Genomic DNA, 21,531 nt, shown 5'->3' on the forward strand with positions numbered 1-21,531 from the left:
TAGTTCTCAGTTTATTTGATATTGACAAAAGTTAGTCAGTTTTGTCTGTTCTTCTGTAAAACAAACTAAGATTTATTTTTAGAATTAATATTTTGTTTCTAAGTGGAATTGACAATTTAGTCTGTTTCGTTTGTTCTATTTTGAAACTTAAACGCTTTAGCGGCTGCCTTTTGTGTAGTTTGCAATATTTGCCTTTATTTATCTGAAAAAGTCTCATGTTCCTTAAGTACATCTACCCTGTTGAACTTATTATGGGAAATAAATATTTAAATAAAAACAAGCTGCTGATTATTTCACATTTTACTTGTGAGCAACGGCACATTTAAATCTTACAAATATAGTTATTTGGCTTATATCGTGATAGATATCGTTATCGCCTGAAATGGAAAAAAACATATCGTGATATGAAAAAATCTCATATCGCCCAGCTCTAATGCAGATCCCCAAATAATTACTCTCTTAAGCGCAGCAGAGCTTAATATATGAAAGGTCAACAGAGAGTCAGCCAAATGGCAACACTAGCAACGTCAGCAATTCGTGTGCCGAGTCTGTGTGTGTTTGTGGTGACTCTGCAGTACGGCCACGCTTCAGCTGTCGTCCGAGTCAGATTGTGTTACATCCCACCACACAGCTGACGGCACATGCAAACACACTCAGCATCGTCATACGTGTGTGTGTGTGCGCGTGTGTGTGTCAGAAGGCTACAGTGTTAAACTTTAAATACTTCAAACAATATCTTGGATTCTTTAATATGTTGGCATAGAGGCGAACAAGGACGCTCTGATTTTACAGACTTTATATGGAGTTTGTTTTTAAGCCTGTGTTTGACAAGCAGCATTAGAGACCTTATATTCTGCTGAGTGCTGGTGATATGGACACACACACGCACACATATATCATAGTGATAACACTGTCAGCTGAACACAACAAGGAGTGTCTGTCTGATGATAATGCTGAGCTGTCGGCGACAAAAGCAGATAAGCAGACCCACACACTCATACATAAAGTCCTCAGTGCCACCCAGCAGATACACAGTTGTTGCCACTAAGATGTCAGAACAATTTATTCTTTAAAGGCGCACACACTAATTAAAGTCCAAACTTTCCTTGACCTGAAGAGCAGACCTTTAGAGAAAGAAGACAAGGGGGAGGAAGATGGAAGTACCACACAAAAGCTGACAGACACCAGCTGCCAGCACTGCTGATTAACCCTGCTCTAAGTGTGGAAGCCTTCTGTATTTTAAGGATGTCATCAGCTGCTTAACCAGTGGAAACTGTCGGGGAAAGAGGATATGAGGCAACGAGCGCCCTGAGCAACAAACTGTTCAGCGATGGGAAGAACTTACGATTTGTCTCTGTGGTGCATGGAGCGTCGCTGGGGGCTGCTCTGTCGACGCCGTGGCGATAAGGACTTCCCTCGGCTTCGCTCTTTGATCGGTGACTGGGCACTGGATGATTTTAGGATCTTAAAAAAAACAGAAGAATCAACATCACTAATTGTAGTTTATTAAAGTTTTAAAATTTATTAACACTCTGCAGACCAGCACGTTTTCATTCTTTTCTAGCTTATCAGTGTACTATCATCCAACCATTTTAAGCCGCACCAGCAGCAATATGCACCAAAAAAGCTCTGATAACAAAACTGTACACTTTTACCACCAAATATCAGAAAAAGTTTAGATAATTGATGATGGAAGTTGAATATCCAGTGACACTCGGGTCCAGTCGGAGTGTATTATGAGGTAAAGGTGATCACTAAGAAACCCTGGAGAACATCTCGGTGAATAATCATTAATGTTTCCCATTCAGAAATGAAGAATATTTGAATAAAATATATGCTGCTGTGTATCTGACAGAGGCTAGTCAGTGTTTGGACACAATGTTAGCATTGATCCAACAGAAAGGTTAAAGAACTTCAGACTTAAAAGCTGCACTTTAAGTCATATTGCCTTTTCACCAGGTGGACAAAAATCATTGTCACCTATTTCAAGGTTAATCTTTTAATTATTATGAACTGTGATAAAAGTGCAGACAATACTGGAAAAGTTTAGAATGATGGCATTAAAAAAAAAGCAGTGAGTGAGAAGAGTTTGGCAAAACATATGGCTGTTTACACCCTGCTTTCATATTTACAAAGAATCCCTGAACTTCTAACATTTCAGTGTACAGCGGTTATGTTAGCATGAAGGGAAGAAAGCGTCACCGTGATGAATGGAACAGCAGACAAATGTATGTGATAATGTGTTTTTCTCTATTTTAATCTTTCTCACTGTTGTGACAGATGACTCATGCAGACAATACAGTTCAGAGCGACAAATGAGGCATTCTTAGTGTATTAAGCAGCAACTTGAAGCTACCATTAAGCTCTCAGCAGGAGAAAAAAGAAAAGGATGACTCCGGATGGCAAGTTTTCCTGAATGCAGTAAAGGAAGTTGCTAATATCCTGCAGCTGGTTGTGTTCGTCATGTGTTTGTGGTACAAACATGGATCATATTTCTTTGTTTTTTGTAAGCAAAACTATTTTATTCCTTTTCTTTTTTCCCCCTTTTTAAATGTCTGATCCAATAGCTAAATTACATCTACTACACTGCTGAGTACCATTAAAACACCCGAATAAAGTGACTATTTGCTACGACTGTGCTTAATTATATAGCAGCTTTTCAGCTTCACGTTTTCACTGTCATTTGGACAGAATTCCTATTTATCTCATGTCCGGCTCTTTATGTAACCTTGGGGTTCATGCTCTGTCTACAACAAAGGTTCTTATGAAGACAGAAATACAATCTGTGTAAAATGGAAATGGAAATAGAATGCAATGATCTTCAAATCATATATTGTACTAGAAATAAAACACAGGAAACATATCAAATGTTTGACAGAGAAACTGCAAGAAAAATATATAGAAAAATAGTTGCCATCAATATTGAATTTGATGGCAACACAAAAAACTCAAAAATGCTGGTACAGCAGCGCAAAAAGGCTAGAAAAATATGCAGTACTAAAAACAAACAGCTTGAGGAACATTTCGCAACTAATTAAGGTTAATTGGCAACAGGTCAGTTATATGATTGGGTAGAAATAGAGCATCTTAGAGAGGCAGACTTTTATCATTCTGCAAAAAAAACTGACACAAATTATGGGGTGATTTCAGAATAATCTTCTTCAATATAAAACTGTACAGATTTTAAATATCTCACCATCTATAGTACATCAAATATCATCAAAAGTCTCAGAGAATCTGGAGAAATCTTTGTACACGAGAGACAAAGTCTAAGCTCTTCGGGCTCAAAGGCAGCACTACATTAAAAAGGGAAGGATTCTGTCATAGAAATCCTAGCAAGGAGTCAGGAAGACTTTTCAGACATCACTGTACGTGAACACAGCTCACTGTGCCAACCACAAATAGAGGTTAAAGCTCCATCACCCAAAGAAGAAGCCATATATGATCATGATCGTCAAACATCTGTGTCTTTTCTGGGCCAAAGTTTAAAATGGGCTGAGGCCAAGTGGAACTCTTGAAACTTTAAATTCTTTTCAGAAATCATGGACCCTGCATCCTTTGGACTAGAAGAGAAGATAAACCATCCAGCTTTTTTTTTTTTATCAGCACCCATTAAAAATTTTTTTTAAAAAAGTAAAAAACTAATCTGCATTAGCATTCATGGAATTCGCAATTTTTTTTAGCAACGTTCAGATCATGGTATTTTTAGGTCTTGCATATTTTAGCAAGACAATGCTAATCTGCATACTGTGTGTATTTAAAAGCATGGCTTCATAGTAGGGCTGCCACAAACGATTATTTTGATAGTCGACTAGTCACCGATTATTTTTGCGATTAGTCGACTAATCAGATCCATTGGACGTAAAACGTACAGCTTATTGCACCAGCAGCATCTGCTCTTATATAACTAGCATTAGCTTACAGCTTTAAGTGTTTAAGGTATGTGCTAACTAAAAATAAAGAAAAGATGATAGTTTATTAAATTTTAATGAAATTTGCAGATTGTTTCGGTGAAGTTTAATAAACTCCTTGCTATCTAAAATATAACAGGACACCGGAGTAAATTCTGGAGCATCTCACACTTCTGATAATCAGCTGTCTGCTTGACGTTTATTCAGCTGTGTAAAAACTATAACTTTAATCTCAGCCAAACCGATTTACTCAGGAACAAATAAAATACTAAAAAAGCCAAACAATAACATTTTTAAGTTATCTAAGTGACTCATATATCATGTTTAACCTGAGTAGCGAAAGACGGCGGTGGGTTTGAAAACGATTTGCCGGGAGTCCGGTGTTCTCACAGCTCTAGTGACCTTGCCCACGGCTAGCTATCGAGCTAGTGGGTAACAGACGTCTCCGAAAACGTCGGAGCGCTTTTGAAAATATGCGGTGTCTTGATAAACTGAGCAGATATTTGAGGTTTCCACAGCTACATTCTCGCCTAAAAATATGTTAAACGTGTATTTTGTGACCCAGAAAGAATAATAAGAGTAACATTAAAACTAACTAGCTGCCGCCATTGTTGGAAACTGAGCTATGAATTCTGGGACACAGCTTCTTCTTCGGGGTTTAACGGCAGCTGGCATCGTTGTACATGCAGTGCTGCCATCTTCTGTTTCAGTCCGTTATTACACTCTTAAATCCTGCTACTCATTCCTGCGTCTTTTGGGATCTTACAAAGCTTCAAACGACGCGTCGACTATTAAATTAGTCGTCGGCGATTTTGATAGTCGACGTAATCGTGACTAGTCGACTAATCGTGGCAGCCCTACTTCATAGTAGAAGAGTCATAGTGTGTGAAATGCCCTGCCTGCAGTCCAGTCCTTTCACCATCTGAAAACACGTGGTGCATTATGAAATGAAAAATTCAACAAAGATGATCCAGGACTGCTGAGCTACTAGAATACTAATACAAGAGTGGGAGAATGTTCCAAACGTCCAAAAAAGCTCCTCTCACTTCCCAGATGTTTACAGAGTATTGTTAAAAGATGAAAGGGTGCTACACAGCGGTAAACATAGTCCCACTCCAACATTTAAAACATGTTGCTGCCATTAAATTCAAAAAGAGCTAAAATCTTTCTTAAAATGCTGCATTTTCTCAGTTTAAACATTTGGTTTGTTTTCTATGCTCTACTGTGAATAAAATATAGGTTTATGAGATTTGCAGATCATTCCATTTTGTATCTATTGACATTTTTATGCAGTATTACAGCTATTTTATTTTGTACATGGGCACAGACACAAACGCACTCTATACTAACTTCACATCCTCTGGAGCACAGCAGATTATACCAAAGTCTCACAAACCCCAATGCACTTGACCTGTGCCTGCCCGTGATTCTATGTGCGTGCGAGACAGCTGCAACCTTACTGACCTACATAACTTGCTGACATACAGTACATGTTATATACTGTATCACTGTCTAACATCAGCGTCTATCACACAGCTACTCACACATTGCTTTCATGGAACTGCAAATGCTGCAGGAATACACAAAAAAGAAAGAAACTCATAATAAATACAAATAAAAACCTACGGGTCCTCATAAAACATTTAACCTTGTGCAAAACACTTCTGCATCTCCCTTCCTCACACGTACACTCACACATTCCTTCTTCCCCATCGTGCCCTAAATAACTCTTGACAGTTTATATTCCCTGTTCAGCCCAAAGGAAACGACATCTATCTCTGGTCCGACGGAAAAATATAATAAAGGTGTTTCCCTGGTTCTTTCTCTCTAAAAAACAAAAAAGGCCATGTCTGTCCAAACAAAGGATGCAAAAAATTGCATCAGAGTTGAATCACAGATAGCAAATTTGCTTTTATTTTAAAATTTAATTAATACGACCATGAACTGAAACTGTGTGTGTGTGTGTGTGTGTGTGTGTGTGTGTGTGTGTGTGTGTGTGTGATTTTAAAAAGGTAATTTTTGTCAGCTGATCTAAGTTTGAGAGACATTTTCATCTTTTCTAGTGAAACTATTTTCACTGAATTTTGTCAAACAGACCTCTTTCCCACAGTGTGGAATTACCCACTTTCCCCATTTTCACCTCCTAATATTCAGTTTTTCAGCATCTTGGCTGATTTATTTTGTGGTTTGTTTGTGGTCTGTATTTTCCACTGCTGCTGACTGTGGGCTGCCAGTTCTCTCTTCCATTCCAGGCTGTTCTTACTTTCTCCCTTAGTGTACAACCCTTTTTCCATTTATGCATTATTGTATACATAATATATCTAAGTCTGCCGGTTAGAAAAAAATGTCTGAATGTTCACAAAGTTGCTTTTTTCTCTTTTTTTTTTTCAAACCAATAAAGGTGTTTCTGACCTGATTAATATTTTAAATGGAGCAATGCTGTGAGACTCTATCTAGTGTCTATGTAGTGTAATATACAAAACAGGAAAAACCAAACCTTAAGTGATGCTGATGGAACATTTAATCATCAGTCGAGAAAAGCATTATTTCAAGCAAGCTATAAAGGTAATTTAATCGGAAACGTCGACAGTGCCAGCCCACTTTAGATACACTTCTAAACACCCAAACGTCAGCTTCTTTAAAAGGTTCTTTCTTACAAGCCTCATTCACCCAGTCACACACACATTCATACAAGCACCTTGCCTAACATTGGCATACAGTCACATGGGATGGGAAAAGAACCACCAATGCTGCAATTGGTAGATGAATCGCTCTGCCTCCTGAGCCACAGTAGCTTTACCCGACCTGCATTTGCTATGAATCTGCAAGCCACTGTGCAACCCACCATCACCCCAGTTCTTCTTTTTCATGCCGTTTCTGATTTAATCGATAACATATATATTGCGATTGATGATTGCTTTTTCATGTACTGCCCAGGGCAGCAAATTCCCATAACAGAGCTGTGGCACAAAAGCAAATTAAGTGTACAGAGAAAAATACCCTGGGGCATATCTGTATGTGAATACACAATATGTACCTTCATCCTCATGTCCCGCCCATGTTTCTCTAGCTCTTTTTTCATCTCCTGAGCTCCCAAACAGGCCAGGTTCAGCACCAAATGCTTCCATTCAATTGGCTGGAAGACATGTGGGTCGTGAGGCACGTACAAACCAATCTTCACCTGGTAGAAACAGAAAATGTGTTTAAAGGTTCTTCATTAACTCTTGGACTGCATTTATTTCCCACACCCTTTATCTTCTTCCTTTACCTTCTTTAGTGTGTGCTGGTATCTCTTGTAGGAGTTTTCAAATTCAGCCACCAGTTCTCCGAGAGTCCGATGGGTGAGTGGTTTGTCCATCAGGTCCTGGCGGCGGCTCATACCTAGCGACCCATACCGGCCATTGCAATAGACGCCCAGCACAACATGGTGAAAGCAGTGACCCGAAAACTGGGTCTTAAAGCTGATGGGGAAACGCTCGAGAGACGTCAGCCCATTGGTCAGGTAGCTGATCAACACCGCAGGATTAAGGAAAGACCTGGAAGTTTTTTTGTGGTGTAAAAATATTATTGGGGTAAAATAAATGTCTGCTGTGCTTTTATTGCACCTCTGGAACTGCTCAAAAATTATTTACCTTTGAGTACAAACCTGAGAGTGAAAGTGTATTTGTTTGAATTTGTCACAGCAGAGGAAGCAAAGCAGCTTGAGTTGTTTGAAATGAGATTCAGTCTGACTCTCAGAAGGCCTATAGTATGAAAATGTCACTGGGTAAATAATGTCTTCTGAACACAGTTTGTGTGCTCATGAGAGTTTGTGCAGCTCCATCGGTCTTACTGAATCTGTCAGGTTCACTGATGTTTTTACATTTATTCAACAAGGAAAACAGGGGCAGAGAGATATGATCTGTCTGGTACAGAGGACAAGATAACACACACATCAGATCATATGTCTGCTGATCTTAGTGACTCACCAAGACGTCACAAATGAAGGCAGGATTCGACTGCATGTTCATACCATAAAGACATGTCAGTCCTGTTTTAGGCCACGCCCCAAAACACACCCTTCTTTATCACCTATTTAACTTAGAAACTAAGCTTCGTGCTGTATTAGGTCAAACTCAAGACTGGCTATTAATACTGATGAGGAAGGTTTTTACTGAGGTGACAAATCAAGTGATTGAGGGTTGATTTTCCAATTGAATTCTATATATTAGTTCTGTTTTTGCAATCCCAAAAATTTATAGCTACTCGTTATTAGAAGGAAATGCATCCAAAAGATCAGATTTTCAGTAAATTATTGAATCTATATTTAGACAGATCTCATCCTGTGTACTGCACATCTTCATGCTACATGCATCCAACTGTAGCAATCTGTTCTACCATACAGCAACAGAGAAACTTGGAAGATGTCTTTGTGGGCCAGTAGCCAGCCATCTGCTCTATTCTGCCTATGGATGGAAGTCTGCCATTGGTTAGAACACATGTCTGTCACTTCACCAGCCTGGATGCCACAGCACTGCTGTGTTTTCATTAAATATTCACAAAGCAGACCACTGATGACATGCACATACCAATGTATTTCAATGTGTCTCTCTGGCTGTGTGGGGGAGTTTGTGGTTTTAAAGTAGAACACGGATCTAAACAGGGTTGGCTGGACAGTCAAGTAAAGAAACCACTGAACTTCCACAGTCAGCGTGCTGCCCAAGTGACTAAACCTTGGGATGAATGCTTGGACGGTCACACATAGGTTTTATTTGTGCGCAAACATACCACCTGCATTATTCCCCTTAACAAAATAACTTAATCAATTAATAGCACAGTCAAAATAGAGTTAAATGTGTTAAGAATGTGCTTTTGCTTGTATCATATTGATCATATATTGAAATATTATTTTAGGTAGGCACACTGTTTTCAATCCACAGACTCAGATATTGATACACCTTCTTAACTGGTCCACTTGACATCCCTCTCACTTACAAAAAGGATCAGCAAACATCAGTTTATCAAAACAACACAAACCTGGTAATTTCTTTGCTACTTTTAGCAACTTTTTACATCCTTTCAGCAACAAAAGCCTATGGAGTTCACTACTTTGCAGCAAGATCGTGCCTTCCTGGCACAGAACAGAGCTCTCTCTCTGCACTGTTGATTAGATCAGTCAGAGGGCAGCTCTTTCTATCGTCCCGTTCTAGTTGTCTTTTTTTTTTAATTTGCAATCATGTAAATAGATATCAAATCACAGCACAGTCACTATCTTTGATTCTTTGAAAATATTTACTGTTTTTACTGTTTGTATTTACTGATTACCAATGAAGCTCAAGAAGCCCCCAAAAACTGATCCTGGGTATCCTGATATAACCGACTGTCACAAAATTAATCTAAACCACAATAGTTCTGACAAGAGATAATTTAAATCAGGGTTGATGATTGTCTTATCCTATTCTAATAACAAATATCATAAAAAATATTTAAACATGTTCATTAGTAAGAAGCTTTTATGAGTGTCATATTTTATTGTGATTCCTTTTCTTCATTGGCAAAAATGAAGAATGATCCACCAATGACAAGAATGCCTGGACGCCAAATGTTTATGTTTGGCATCAGCTTTAACTTCCTCTGACAGATTCCTGCGAGTGTTTCATACACCAACACACCCTGCTGTTTCTTGCTAATGAATGCTTCATTAGACAGGCGTACTTCCTGTGCCAGAGGACATGTGACACTGCTAGCAGTAGCTCCCTGACTGAGACTGCGACTAAAAGAGCACCTATCACTACCTCACACTACTCATCCATCTGTCAATTCTAAAGCAAAAATTAAAACAAACCTCTGTGGATTAGTTTCTCTGCCCCACAGGGATGCTCTAATGCAACAGAAATCCATACTTGTTCTGTTTCTGAAAAGCAGAGGTAACTGAAAAAGCTTAATAATAAATATAAATTCGTTGCAGCAACAATGTTCTGGTTAACTCTCTCACTGTTCCTCTTACCTTTTGCATCCTTTTCCTCTCCAATCCTCTACCCTCCCTTCCTCAAGTTTCTATGTCAGTGCAAAGATTAAAGATAATATTTTAGAAGCATAAAATTCCCTTTACATATATTTTTTCCTTTAATCAAGGATATACTAGGATACTTCCAGCTTTGTGGTCTTTCCTTATTTTAAAACAGTAAAACCTTATATATATATATATATATATATATATTACATGCTTCATGCTGTTTATATATATTGTATAATGGCAGATTTTGCTGGATTATTTTGATATTTATAAACAACTAAGTTTTACACTAGGATTCAAGTGGAGGCTGCTTTGTGCTCTAGCCTTACTCTGCAAAGCACCAGTCAGTGATGGCTAATACAATGGGACATGTCACACACACACACACACACACACACACACACACACACACACACACACACACACACACACACACACACACACACACACACACACACACACACACGCGCGCGTATACATGCACGCATGCAAACACATGCATGCACACACACAGAGCTGGTTGGACCCAAGATAAACCCTGCGTATCCTGGAGAGATTTCAGATCACTGATAACGTGGAAGAACAGAGAACCAGAAGCAGACTAAACCCAGACAGACAGCCCCCACCATTACAGACTACAACAGTGGCTACTCATCCCTTTTTCTTGCCTACGTTTCTATCTTGGCTTTCCACTACTTCTCACAGCGTGACTCTTTCTCACAAATGAAGTGTTTTGATTGAGTTACCAGGTAGGTTAACGTTGCAGGTAAATGTGTGTGAATGACACTGGGTCATTCTTGTTTCACAATGATCCATACAGATTTTTATGTCTTTTAAGTCACTGTATTTTATGTGTGATAATATTATTTAGGACATTATTTAATACTGATGATCCATTGCGTTAAGACATTTCAAAATCAACTGGTTAGGTTGGTTATGCATTAGCATAACAATAGCTGGAATCCAAGGAAGGCGTGTCTATTAATTGGTGTGGCCTTGGTTGACATTCAAATTACACGTAAACCACTGCAGTCAACAGGTGAGGCCTCATAGCTCAGTGGTTAGAGCACTGGTCTTGTAAACCAGGGGTCGTGAGTTCAATTCTCGCTGGGGCCTGAGAACTTTTCTTTTCCCCCCGCTTAAATTATATTTATCAGTCCTGACCTCATAACACAACCAAAGGTGAAACCACACAATTACTGTCTCTTATAGCTCTGAATGTCACTGTGGGGTTCTTTAAAGGGCATGCAGCAAATGGAAAAACAAAACAAACAAAAAAAACTAAAACTGCCACTGTCTTATAAATTCTCCTGTCCTATGGTGACCCCCCGCCCCCCAGAGCTCCTACCGTCCCCCCCAGCTCACTCTCTCCCTAAAGCCAGTCTCAATTAAAGTCACTGTCAGCTGTCACCCTTACAGCCCTTGAGGAAAGCAAATATGAAACTAGCACATGCGAAACTGGACCAACAGTTCACAGACGGGGAGGGAAATCTCTCATCTGGTGACACTCAAAAGTCCTAGTTTCCTGACCTGCTGCTTGTATTTGAAAAGTATTTGGTTGCACTGAAACAATTTTAATATATTTTGTTTTGCAAACTAAGCCATTATTTCACAGGTGTGCAAATCCAATCAATCAAATGAATGTTGCAATGCAATGTGGTAGGCTTTATAAAGTGTGGACCGAAATTCAAAAAGAATTCAACTTCTGAAAAATCATCCATCCCTTTTTGCTCTGCTTATCTAATTCAGGGTAAGGGATGAAGCATATCCAAGCTCTGTTGGGGCAACAGGTGGGGTATACACTGGAAAGGCCATACAGAAAGGCCCCAGACTGGATTTAAACACAGGACCATCCAAACCGCCACTGTTCAACATCTGCTGATAGATCAAATAATACTTTGTATCTTTCAGTTTAATGGTTAAAGCTGGTAATATATTTTTTCAATATGGAAAAATGTTACTTTTGACATGTTACTTTGGTCTGATAAACATAATCAATGAAACAAAACAGAAGCAGCACATTTGCTACAACAGTCATTTTAAACAATAACTCTAAATCAAGGATGGTTTAACAGCTGAATGAGGCTGAATTACACTGTTGGGGTCAGCGCCTTAGTGAATTTACCATTTAAAAATAAAATCACTTTATAACATTTTCTTCAAAATGACACACATACTCAGTACAAGTGTATTTCTGTGAAGATAGCCATTTGGGTGTCAACTGGCCTTTGGAACCAAGTAGCCACTAGAGTAACTGCAGTTTTTAAGCACCTCTGCATGGCTTTATTTGGAGTTTAGTGCATGGAAAAGCATTACAGTTCAGCATATCAAAAACAACAACAACAACGAAACAACTGGCAAATCACTTGTGGTAAATAGTCAAAACAAATATTTCCTTTTAGAACAATGATGAAGAACGAGTTCAGATTCTAATTTTGCCATAAGCAAACATGTTTTCAAGGAATTGAAAAAACACTTTCTCAAATCGCAATAGAGAAGGAGTTGCAAAAATAAAGCACTGCTGCTTTCAAATTTAAGCTCTGCTGGATGATACTAAGCTGGTGAGTATTGGGGGGGGGGGGGGGGGGGGGGGGGGGGGTGTCGGTTAAACTTTGAAGTGGGCTTGTTGCCAAGCAACACGGCAAGCGCTGGAAAGAGTGGCAATGGTGGGGAGCATTAGGATATTACAGCAGCATGTCTTATTGATTTCACCCACAAATAACAAAATGACCTTTTGGCCCTCTGCTTAGTGTGTGTGCGTGTGTGTGTGTGTGTGTGTGTGTGTGTGTATATACAGGAAAGGATACATTCCCAAGATGACGGCCTCGAGGCATTTGATTGGTAAAGACTCCCTGATCATCTCTCTTGCTGTCTCCATTAATCTGAATGGGGAGGAAGATGATGAGACGAGGAAGAGGAAGGAAAGGGAAGGGTTGGAAGCAATACACCTTGCACAGAGACAGCATTGAATTAGACACATGATTTAGGCACTGTGGTAATGTTACATCCCAAAGTCATAATCAAGTAACTCAAGCAACTTAGCTGTTGCTTCCTATTCAAGCCAGCTTTTCATCCAATCAGTAAAGATGATGACAAAAGGGTGATAACAGGACAGTTCTGTTTATATTACTGTGATTGAGTCACAGTGTACAGTTACATGTACTTGCCAAAGCTGCAGTTCACTTACCCACACAGTGGACGGCTCTTCTTGATTTCAAAGAACTGAGTTCCTGTGTGGTTATATCTGATGGAAATGTCAGGGACAACAGCGACTTTACAACACTTCAGTCCTGTGGCTCAACTCCTATTGACATAAGTGATTATGGTGTTTTGATCACTTAAAGTCTATAAGAGCATCCAATGATGTGAGGCACAAGCAGGACTAGCTTCACCTGACAGATAAAAGCTTATACTGTCCTCCCTGTCGTGCTTGTGATAAAGGATACTGCAGAGCCTTCATGAAGTTTTGGACGGCCAACAGCCAGTCTGGGACAGACATGGATGGCTTGAAAGTTGGAATTGAGGGAATTGGATGCTGGAAAGAGAAAAAGAGAGAGCATTAGAGATATTTTTTCCACATCATTTTCAGTAAGTCGACATATGGTAACACTCAGAGCCCCCAAACCACCTTCCGCCATCTTTAAAAAAAACCCTGCATTCCTAATGTGCTGTGACTCATTGCATCTCATATAGCTGACACACACCGCTGTTCCTTAAACCAGTCTTCTTTATTTTTAAACAACAAACACCTCATTAGAAACTCACCTCTCTTTATACTCGAGTGCAGTGCATGTCTTACACACAACATGAGCAAGTCTCTAACTCAAGATATTAGGGTCATGTTCTCTGCACCACCTCTACGCCCACAGATACCCACATGGTGAACAGCAACATGTGGTGAAAATGAACTCCCACTGCTGCTTTGGCAGCTGTTTCACCTCAACAAGAACCACTACAAAGAGGAAACAGCGGCTGCAAGTGTGGATACATGAACGGACGCGACCACACCAAGAGAGGGTGAGTCAGGCTGAAATACAGACTGAAGCTTCCTCATACACAGGCAGCCTGCGTGATGTACATATGTGTGTGTGTGTGTGTGTGTTTGCGCGTGTTTGTGTGCAGGAAGGGTGAACCATAGCACAAGGCCTATCATTTCCTGTGGGTTTTGCTCCATTCTTTATTGACAGCATAAAAAGGGAAGTGAGAAGGAGGACAACAGAACAACATGGTGACACAGCTCTGCATGCTACAGTGTTTTTGGTCGCTTGTCTTTCGTTTCCATAAAGAAAGATTTAAAAAGAAGGAAGTCAGAAAGGTTTGTTTTATAGTCCCACAGGAGGTATTTCACCTACACGCTTCAGTTGTTGGCCTCGTTCATGTATGATAAACAGACACATTTCTAATTTAATCACTAATGCTGTCACAACAAACAGAGTCACACTGTAACCCAAAACATATTTATAAAATTGCAGCATTATATGTTTTTTTTGAGCCCAAACTTAAAATGATAGAAATGCTAATTTCATTTCTATGTGCAGCCAGCTTCTTGGTAGAAGGCTAAGCTATATGACACAACTAAATTGAAATGATCAAAGGTGATTAACTTCGGACTGGTTCAAGGGTTTATGTGATATGTTATGTGGAACATGCAGTTAAAATTCACATACACACTTTAGTGTATTTATGTTTGGGCCAGTGTAGCCTCAGTGAAACTGAGCTGATGCTATCCTACATCTGACCGTTTCATCTAGGTCCCTTGGTTTGTCCATAATCTACGATGGTTTGACAATTTTGACAGTTAGCCTGATCCCACTCAGTACAGTACTGCTACAGTATACAGGCTACACACACATATGTTTAAACTAATATCTGACAAGGCTCAATTGAAATTGAAATCTATTAAATCTAGCTTAAATGGTTGCCAATTAACTTGTGTTTCCATAGAGACAAAAAAGTCAAATCGACTTTAAAGCAGACGCCAAGCCAGCCAGGCAACCTGTCAGACAGTAAGTCACAGAGCAAATAAAATAATCAGCCAACTGGCCACTCGTACAGTTATTAGGCAAGTCAAAAGTCATTCAGCCCATAAATCAGTCTGCCAGCTGGCCCAAACCAGTAAATAGCAGGTTTTACTACCACATAATCTCTCATGTAGTGAAATCCTCACTAAGGCGTTATGGAGTGGCTACAGCAGCTGACACACACACAAACACGTGCGCGCGCACAAACACACTAAAGCGGCTTTCGTCTGGGTCAGGGAGTGAGATGAGTGCTGATCTCTCCGTTATCATCCTCCCCTCTCTCCTTTCCGCTACAGTAAAAGGATGATGGTGACTTGCACAGCTTAATGTCCTTGTGAAGCGTGCGTTAAGCAATCACATTGGACATATATGTACAATATGCAGCACACTCTTATTAACTATAATATACTGTAGACAGCAACACAGTGTCAGGATGCAGTAGCCTTCCCCCTGTCTATTAAGAGTTCAGCTTGGAGAGCATCAGTTCAGAGCCACAGTTAACACTGATAATTAATCTGTCACTGGTTCCTTTCCTGTTTTCCTCCCTCCTCTGTAATCTTGTCCCTTTTCCTCTTTCTTCTCCAACCATCCTTTTGTTATGTTTTTATAGTCATCTCTACTCTACTCTATTCTACTCTTCTTTTGCCCTTTCTTTCCCATTATATTCGTATCTATCATCTTTTTTCCCCCCTTTCTGTAACGCCCCTCGTTTTTCTCCCTCTTCTCATATGTCATTTTGTCCTCCTTCTGTATCTTCACCAACATGTTTTTTCTCCACCTCTACAGTCCAGAGCCAGCTTTAATAATAATAATAATAATGGATACTTTATTGATCCCCAGGGGAAATTACTTGTTTTTCTCTGCATTTGACCCATTCACTCAGTGAAGCAGTGGGCAGCCCACTAAGCAGGCGCCCGGGGAGCAGTGTGTAGGGACGGTACCTTGCTCAGGGGTACCTCAGGGTAGCCGTTAAGTGGATTCGAACCGCCGACCTTCCGATCATGGGGCGACCACTTTACCTACTGAGCTATCCCTGCCCCATCATCCACCAGGTCTAAACATCATCTGTATCCGTCTCCCCTCTGCTGGGTCTCAAGGACTAACATATCCCATCCAGCAGCACAGACAAAATACAAAGCGACTGGGACACAGAGGAGACAGTATGACTGTCCTGGTTTTTGAATTTTAAATTGTTTGATGGAAATGGGGGATGAGCAGTAAAAGGCAGTATAAGAAAGAAAAGGAGGTGGAAAATAGTAAGAGAACTGCAGAATAATTGCCAAGAGTCAAATTAATTTTATAACTAGTTTTAAGAACAGGCTCAGCTGTTGTTAACAAATTATTAAAGCTGAGCAAGACATGTAAATTTATTTACAATTCCATGCCTTATCTATCCAAGCTTTTTGGGAGTATAAATAAACAGATGAGTGTTTTTGTCTTTAATGTATGCTGGGTAATACTAAGGTGACAGATACTACAGATAGCTGTGTCCTCTACAACCTTTAAAGCACTTTTGCTCTGTGTGATGAAATATTCAAAACAAATAAGCAGGACAGAAAGAGGGAGAGAGACCGATCAAATTTCCTGTTGTCAAGTTATCTTTAGAGCGGGACATCCCAAGGAATGCCTTTTTCTCTGAGCGTGTGTGCAAAAAAGACAGCTGAGACACCAATGATTAATCCTCAGCATAAGACTTCCTTTTTTCATTTGTATGAAAAGTAATGACAGCATTCCCTGAAGGCTTCCACTAGTTCACTGCAGACAGCAGTACTTAACTGTGGCTTGTATCTGCTGCAAGACTATGATAAGCACACACACACACACACACACACACACACACACACACACACACACACACACACACACACACACACACACACGCACGCACGCACACACACGCACAGTTTCAGTTTATGGTCATATTAATTAAATTTTAAAATAAAAGCAACTTTGCTATCTGTGATTCAAATCTGATGCACACACACAGTCACCGAATGTATATATTATATATAATGTTCTCCCCCCCCTCCCTTTTGCACAAGTCAGGCTACATTTCACTGTGTGTTATACCTGTATAACTATGCATGTGATGAATAAAGAACCTTGAACCTTCTTGAAGATTACTGCTGCTGTCTGTAATTCTTTGCCTCAGAGCACATCTGTCTGCAGTAATCCTTGTTGGCAGGCGTCCATATGTATCAACGTCCGAGCCAAAACATTTCTCTACTTGAATTACACACATAGGGATGTCTGTAATTCAGCAGCACTGTTTTACTCTGGACCCTGATATATATTAGGGCTGCCACGATTAGTCGACTAGTCACGATTACGTCGACTATCAAAATCGTCGACGACCAATTTAATAGTTGACGCGTCGTTTGAAGCTTTGTAATATCCCAAAAGACGCAGGAATAAGTAGTAGGATTTAAGAGTGTAATAACGGACTGAAACAGAAGATGGCAGCACTGCATGTACAAGGATGCCAACCGTTAAACCCTGAAGAAGAAGAAGACATCTCATATTTTCAAAAGCGCTCTGACGTTTTCGGAGACGTCTGTTACCCACCAGCTCGATACCTAGCCCAGGTTCAAGGCTCACTAGAGCCCGTGAGAACACCGGACTCCCGGCACATCATTTTCAAACCCACCGCTGTCTTTCGCTACTCAGGTTAAACATGATATACAAGTCACTAAGATAACTTAAAATGTTATTGTTTGGCTTTTTTCGGTATTTTATTTGTTCCTGAGTAAATCAGTTTGGCTGCGATTCAAGTTATAGTTTTTACACAGCTGAATAAACGTCAAGCAGACAACTGACTATCAGAAGTGTGAGATGCTCGAGAATATACTCCGGGGTCCCGTTATATTTTAGATAGCAAGGAGCAGACGGCTGAGTTTATTAAACTTCACCGAAACAATCTGTAAATTTCATTAAAAATTAAACAATCATCTTGTCTTTATTTTTAGTTAGCACATACCTAAAACACTTAAAAGCTGTAAGCTAATGATAGTTATATAAGAGCAGATGCATGCTGGTGCAATAAGCTGTAGGTTTTACGCTCAATGGATGCATGATCTGATTAGTCGACTAATCGCAAAAATAATTGGTGACTAGTCGACTATCAAAATAATTGTTTGTGGCAGCCCTAATATATATAACAGGTCATATTCGCTAAACTATCCCACAAAAATAATATCATTTTGGGAATCTGTCAGCTGCAGATTTTTTTCCTGCTTTCTTGTTGTTATGTCACTTGTTATGTCACTCAGGTCATTCTGCTGGGGCAATGCTAAAAGGTTATAGTTGTACTGTGATCTGTTAAGGCCAACCAAAATAAATAAATCCTATTGTCATTGAAGAGAAACATTTACCCTTAAAAGAATTCCTCCCTGAAAAAAAACTGAAAAACGTGATGACCAACACTTTGCCAGATGTAGAAAAGTAAAGCAAAAAAGCCATTACACTATGGCTTTTTAATATTTTACATTGGGTTGAGCAGGTCACTGCAGGGGCCATGGTTTTGCATTTCATTGCCCTGTTTTCTCTCTCTGACTTCCCATTTACTCTACTGTCCTGTCAAAAACTGTCCCCTGTCCCTTTCTTTTCACCACTGCTACAAAATCTCCAGGCATCAGAAGATATAACCCCTGCAGACTTCCTGCTTGAGGCTCTGAGCTGCATGAAGTAGACATGTGATTTTGAGTTTGGTTTTAGCCCGGACAACGTTGGCTATACCCAGGAGCTCTTGCATCTCGCCAAAACAACTGGCTCTCCTCCACTGGTGATGTAAACAGACCAGATGAGCGGTATCATTGAGAGTGGAAGGGGATTGGCCTACGTAAGAGGAAGACTGCAGAGCTGTAAGGTTTTTAGGTTGGGTGGTGCAACAGATGAAAAGTCCAAGATAAGCTCATCCTTGGTCCATAAGTCTTGCTTGAGCTTCATCACGTTTTTTTTGGAAACTTAAGTAAGCAAGCCATGATGATGATGCTAAACATATGTTCGCAGTGACAAAGGTTAAAAACAACCTGATATCTGTCTGTGGAGCAACACCTTAACTCAGCTTTCTGTATTCTATCTTTCTACAGCTGTTTCTTAGATTTATAGTGCACATATTATTTATTAATGCACTTTGCTCTACTATCTACTCTCTTAATCGTACCTTTTACTCTTCTTTAACTTAACCCAATTTTTCTTTTCTTTTTTAAAAATCTGTTGCATACATAAGTTGTTTTTCTGGCAGTATAAGACCCTCACTATGTACCTGGAGGACTTTTACTTAATGTTGTTTATTGTAGATTGTATTTTATTCTTTATCCTGCTGCTGTAACACAACAATTTCCCTTGTGGGATCAGTAAAGTAAAGATTAACCCATCTCTCTAAACAGATTAAAATCTATAGTGCAGTATTTATTAAAGTCAGTCAAGTGTATAAGAGTAAGGACCAAAATCCAGTCCATAAAGCACAAATTAAAGCTAGGAGAAAGGCAGTCAAAGTCTCGTGATTTAAAATAGTGAGCAGGAACCAGAAGAATCGAAATCCAAATAAAAATCAACATGTCTGCACTTTTGAAACAATGGCTGGTTGTCTCTTAGGAACCAAATTTCACCTGATTTTAGACTCTAATCAGAAGTAAATTGGTTAGTGTGATTTAGTGAATGGTTGCAAATAAGCTGTATTCAATCTGTTGTAATAGCCTGAGAAGATTAATTGCCATCGTTCAGCCAAGTGTACATGTAAAGACTGGGACTTTTTAGAGGCCACGGCTACCCGACCAGATTTAGCCCAGAAAACCAGGTCCATGGATATTGGGTGCTTCGGGGAAAGAGAGTGCAAAGGAAATGAAAAACAAATGTATCCTTCCCCTCGACTGACAGCATCTGTACAGTTAGATTTAGCTCATGTTCCACTGACCAGTAACCAAGCCTCAGATGTAGCACAACAGAACACACAGCAGGACATGAAAACAGACTCATGCTTCAACCTGTCACGCTGTGCTTTTAGGGCTTACCGAAATGTTTCAGATAAAATTAGTGAAAATTTAAAACCCTCAGGAAAAATTGCAAAGTGAGCACTGGCTGTAATTATGGTGTAGTTTACAAGGCTTGCAACTTTTGGAGACACTATATCCTGAATCAAATCATTTCTTTCAAGCTTTGGTTGTAAAACAGATCTTTGCTCTGTAGAGTTCTCGCTTGTTTTGTTTCCCCATCAAAAACCCTTCAGGCAGTCCAGTTGGTATTCAGAGATTATCCACCACCCAGATTGTATTAGAGGGATTATTTGGGTGCTGTGGTATGGTGTTAGGACACAGAGAATGGTGACAAGGATTCTGGTCATAGACTGTAATACTGACCTATATTTTAAAAAGCATGTCAAGCTACCACATGTTGCACTATCTTTACAAAGTTATATCGTGGCTAATGATGTTCCTCTCACCATTTGTCTTACTGTCATACGACAAATGGTTTATAAAATGTAAATTTATATAAATTATAAATTTACATTTTATAAACAGCAGCTGTTAGAAATGTCACATTAACAGAGACTACCAAATTCAGATTACACTATATGACGATAATATGCTAATTAATAAGTTAATTAAACATTTTTGGCTTTCACTGTCGGTCCTATTAGGGAAGCAAAACCATTTTCACTCTCATGTCTTCTCCTTGTTCTCTTTCCCCACCTTAAAGCACAGTTAACCCACCTTGGTTAGTTGTGACTGTATCTGTGGTAACCACCCGTTTTACACCTTATAGACACACACACACATACACATACTAGAAGGAGTATCAGGTTACAATAATGGATTGGATTTATATAGCGCTTTTCAAGGCACCTAAAGCGCTTTACAATCCCACTATTCATTCACTCTCACATTCACACACTGATGCAGGCAAACCACAGTTGTAGCCACAGCTGCCCTGGGGCAGGCCGACAGAAGCGAGGCTGCCATATCGCGCCATCGGCCCCTCTGGCCAACACCAGTAGGCGGTAGGGTAAAGTGTCTTGCCCAAGGACACAACGACCAGGACAGAGAGAGCAGGGGGATCGAAGCAGCAACCTTCCGGTTAGAGATGAGCTTCCCAATCCCCTGAGCCACGGTCGCCCCACGGGGCCAGGTTACATATCAACAAAGTTACAATGGAAACCAACTGACAATGGAGATACCTACATAAAGCACCAACACAAGACATTACAATAGACAGAGACAGGAATCGAAATCCATAGAAACAAATAACAAAAATGGTAGATGAAGTATAACTTACACAGCTGATGGGTTTTTTTTATTATATTTGTAAATCAGATTTAAGTGGTGATTCTTAGCATTACTTAACGTCATATTAGTTCATTGGTTAACTTAGCTAGCAGAGGAACTCTGTTGGCTGTTATGAGATTGAATTGAGTTAAGCCAATTTTGCAACATAACGGTACTGATCCCTGGTTAAAGGTGACCCCCTGTGAATTTTTGCCTAAGCTCTCAATAACGCTTAGAATCACTAGTGACTTTGGTGGTCTGATCTTGACCTGCGGCGGGACAGATTCCAACTCCACCTTTGAAGTGGAATCATGTTCATGGGCTATGACACCGAGTTGACT

General features: G+C 39.8%; 1 protein-coding gene, 1 long non-coding RNA gene and 1 other non-coding gene across 9 annotated transcripts in view; 2 read left to right on the forward strand and 1 right to left on the reverse strand.

Moving 5' to 3' along the window:
* Window positions 1-21,531, reverse strand: part of vash2 (vasohibin 2) — a 36,780-nt gene that overhangs the window by 10,844 nt on the left and 4,405 nt on the right. For 5 of the 7 annotated variants that reach the window (XM_004568421.2, XM_004568418.2, XM_004568420.2 and 2 more), the window contains exons 3-8: window positions 13,353-13,441; window positions 13,094-13,150; window positions 12,714-12,854; window positions 7,180-7,417; window positions 6,949-7,092; window positions 1,346-1,464 (exon numbers count right to left, since the gene is read on the reverse strand). In XM_004568421.2, the coding sequence (XP_004568478.1) occupies window positions 1,346-1,464; window positions 6,949-7,092; window positions 7,180-7,417; window positions 12,714-12,854; window positions 13,094-13,150; window positions 13,353-13,441 (788 nt within the window). Of the gene's footprint in view, window positions 1-1,341; window positions 1,465-6,948; window positions 7,093-7,179; window positions 7,418-12,713; window positions 12,855-13,093; window positions 13,151-13,352; window positions 13,442-21,531 lie in introns of those variants that run through there. The other 2 variants (XM_004568422.2, XM_076874151.1) reach the window with 2 other exon arrangements.
* Window positions 10,950-11,022, forward strand: trnat-ugu (transfer RNA threonine (anticodon UGU)). The gene has a single exon. It is a non-coding gene; the product is annotated as a tRNA-Thr (tRNA).
* Window positions 13,364-14,160, forward strand: LOC143412681 (uncharacterized). Its single transcript, XR_013093207.1, has 3 exons — window positions 13,364-13,494; window positions 13,776-13,923; window positions 14,029-14,160. It is a non-coding gene; the product is annotated as an uncharacterized LOC143412681 (long non-coding RNA).

The sequence above is a fragment of the Maylandia zebra genome, linkage group LG15 (genome assembly GCF_041146795.1).
Source record: "Maylandia zebra isolate NMK-2024a linkage group LG15, Mzebra_GT3a, whole genome shotgun sequence".
Taxonomy (NCBI): Eukaryota; Metazoa; Chordata; class Actinopteri; order Cichliformes; family Cichlidae; genus Maylandia; species Maylandia zebra.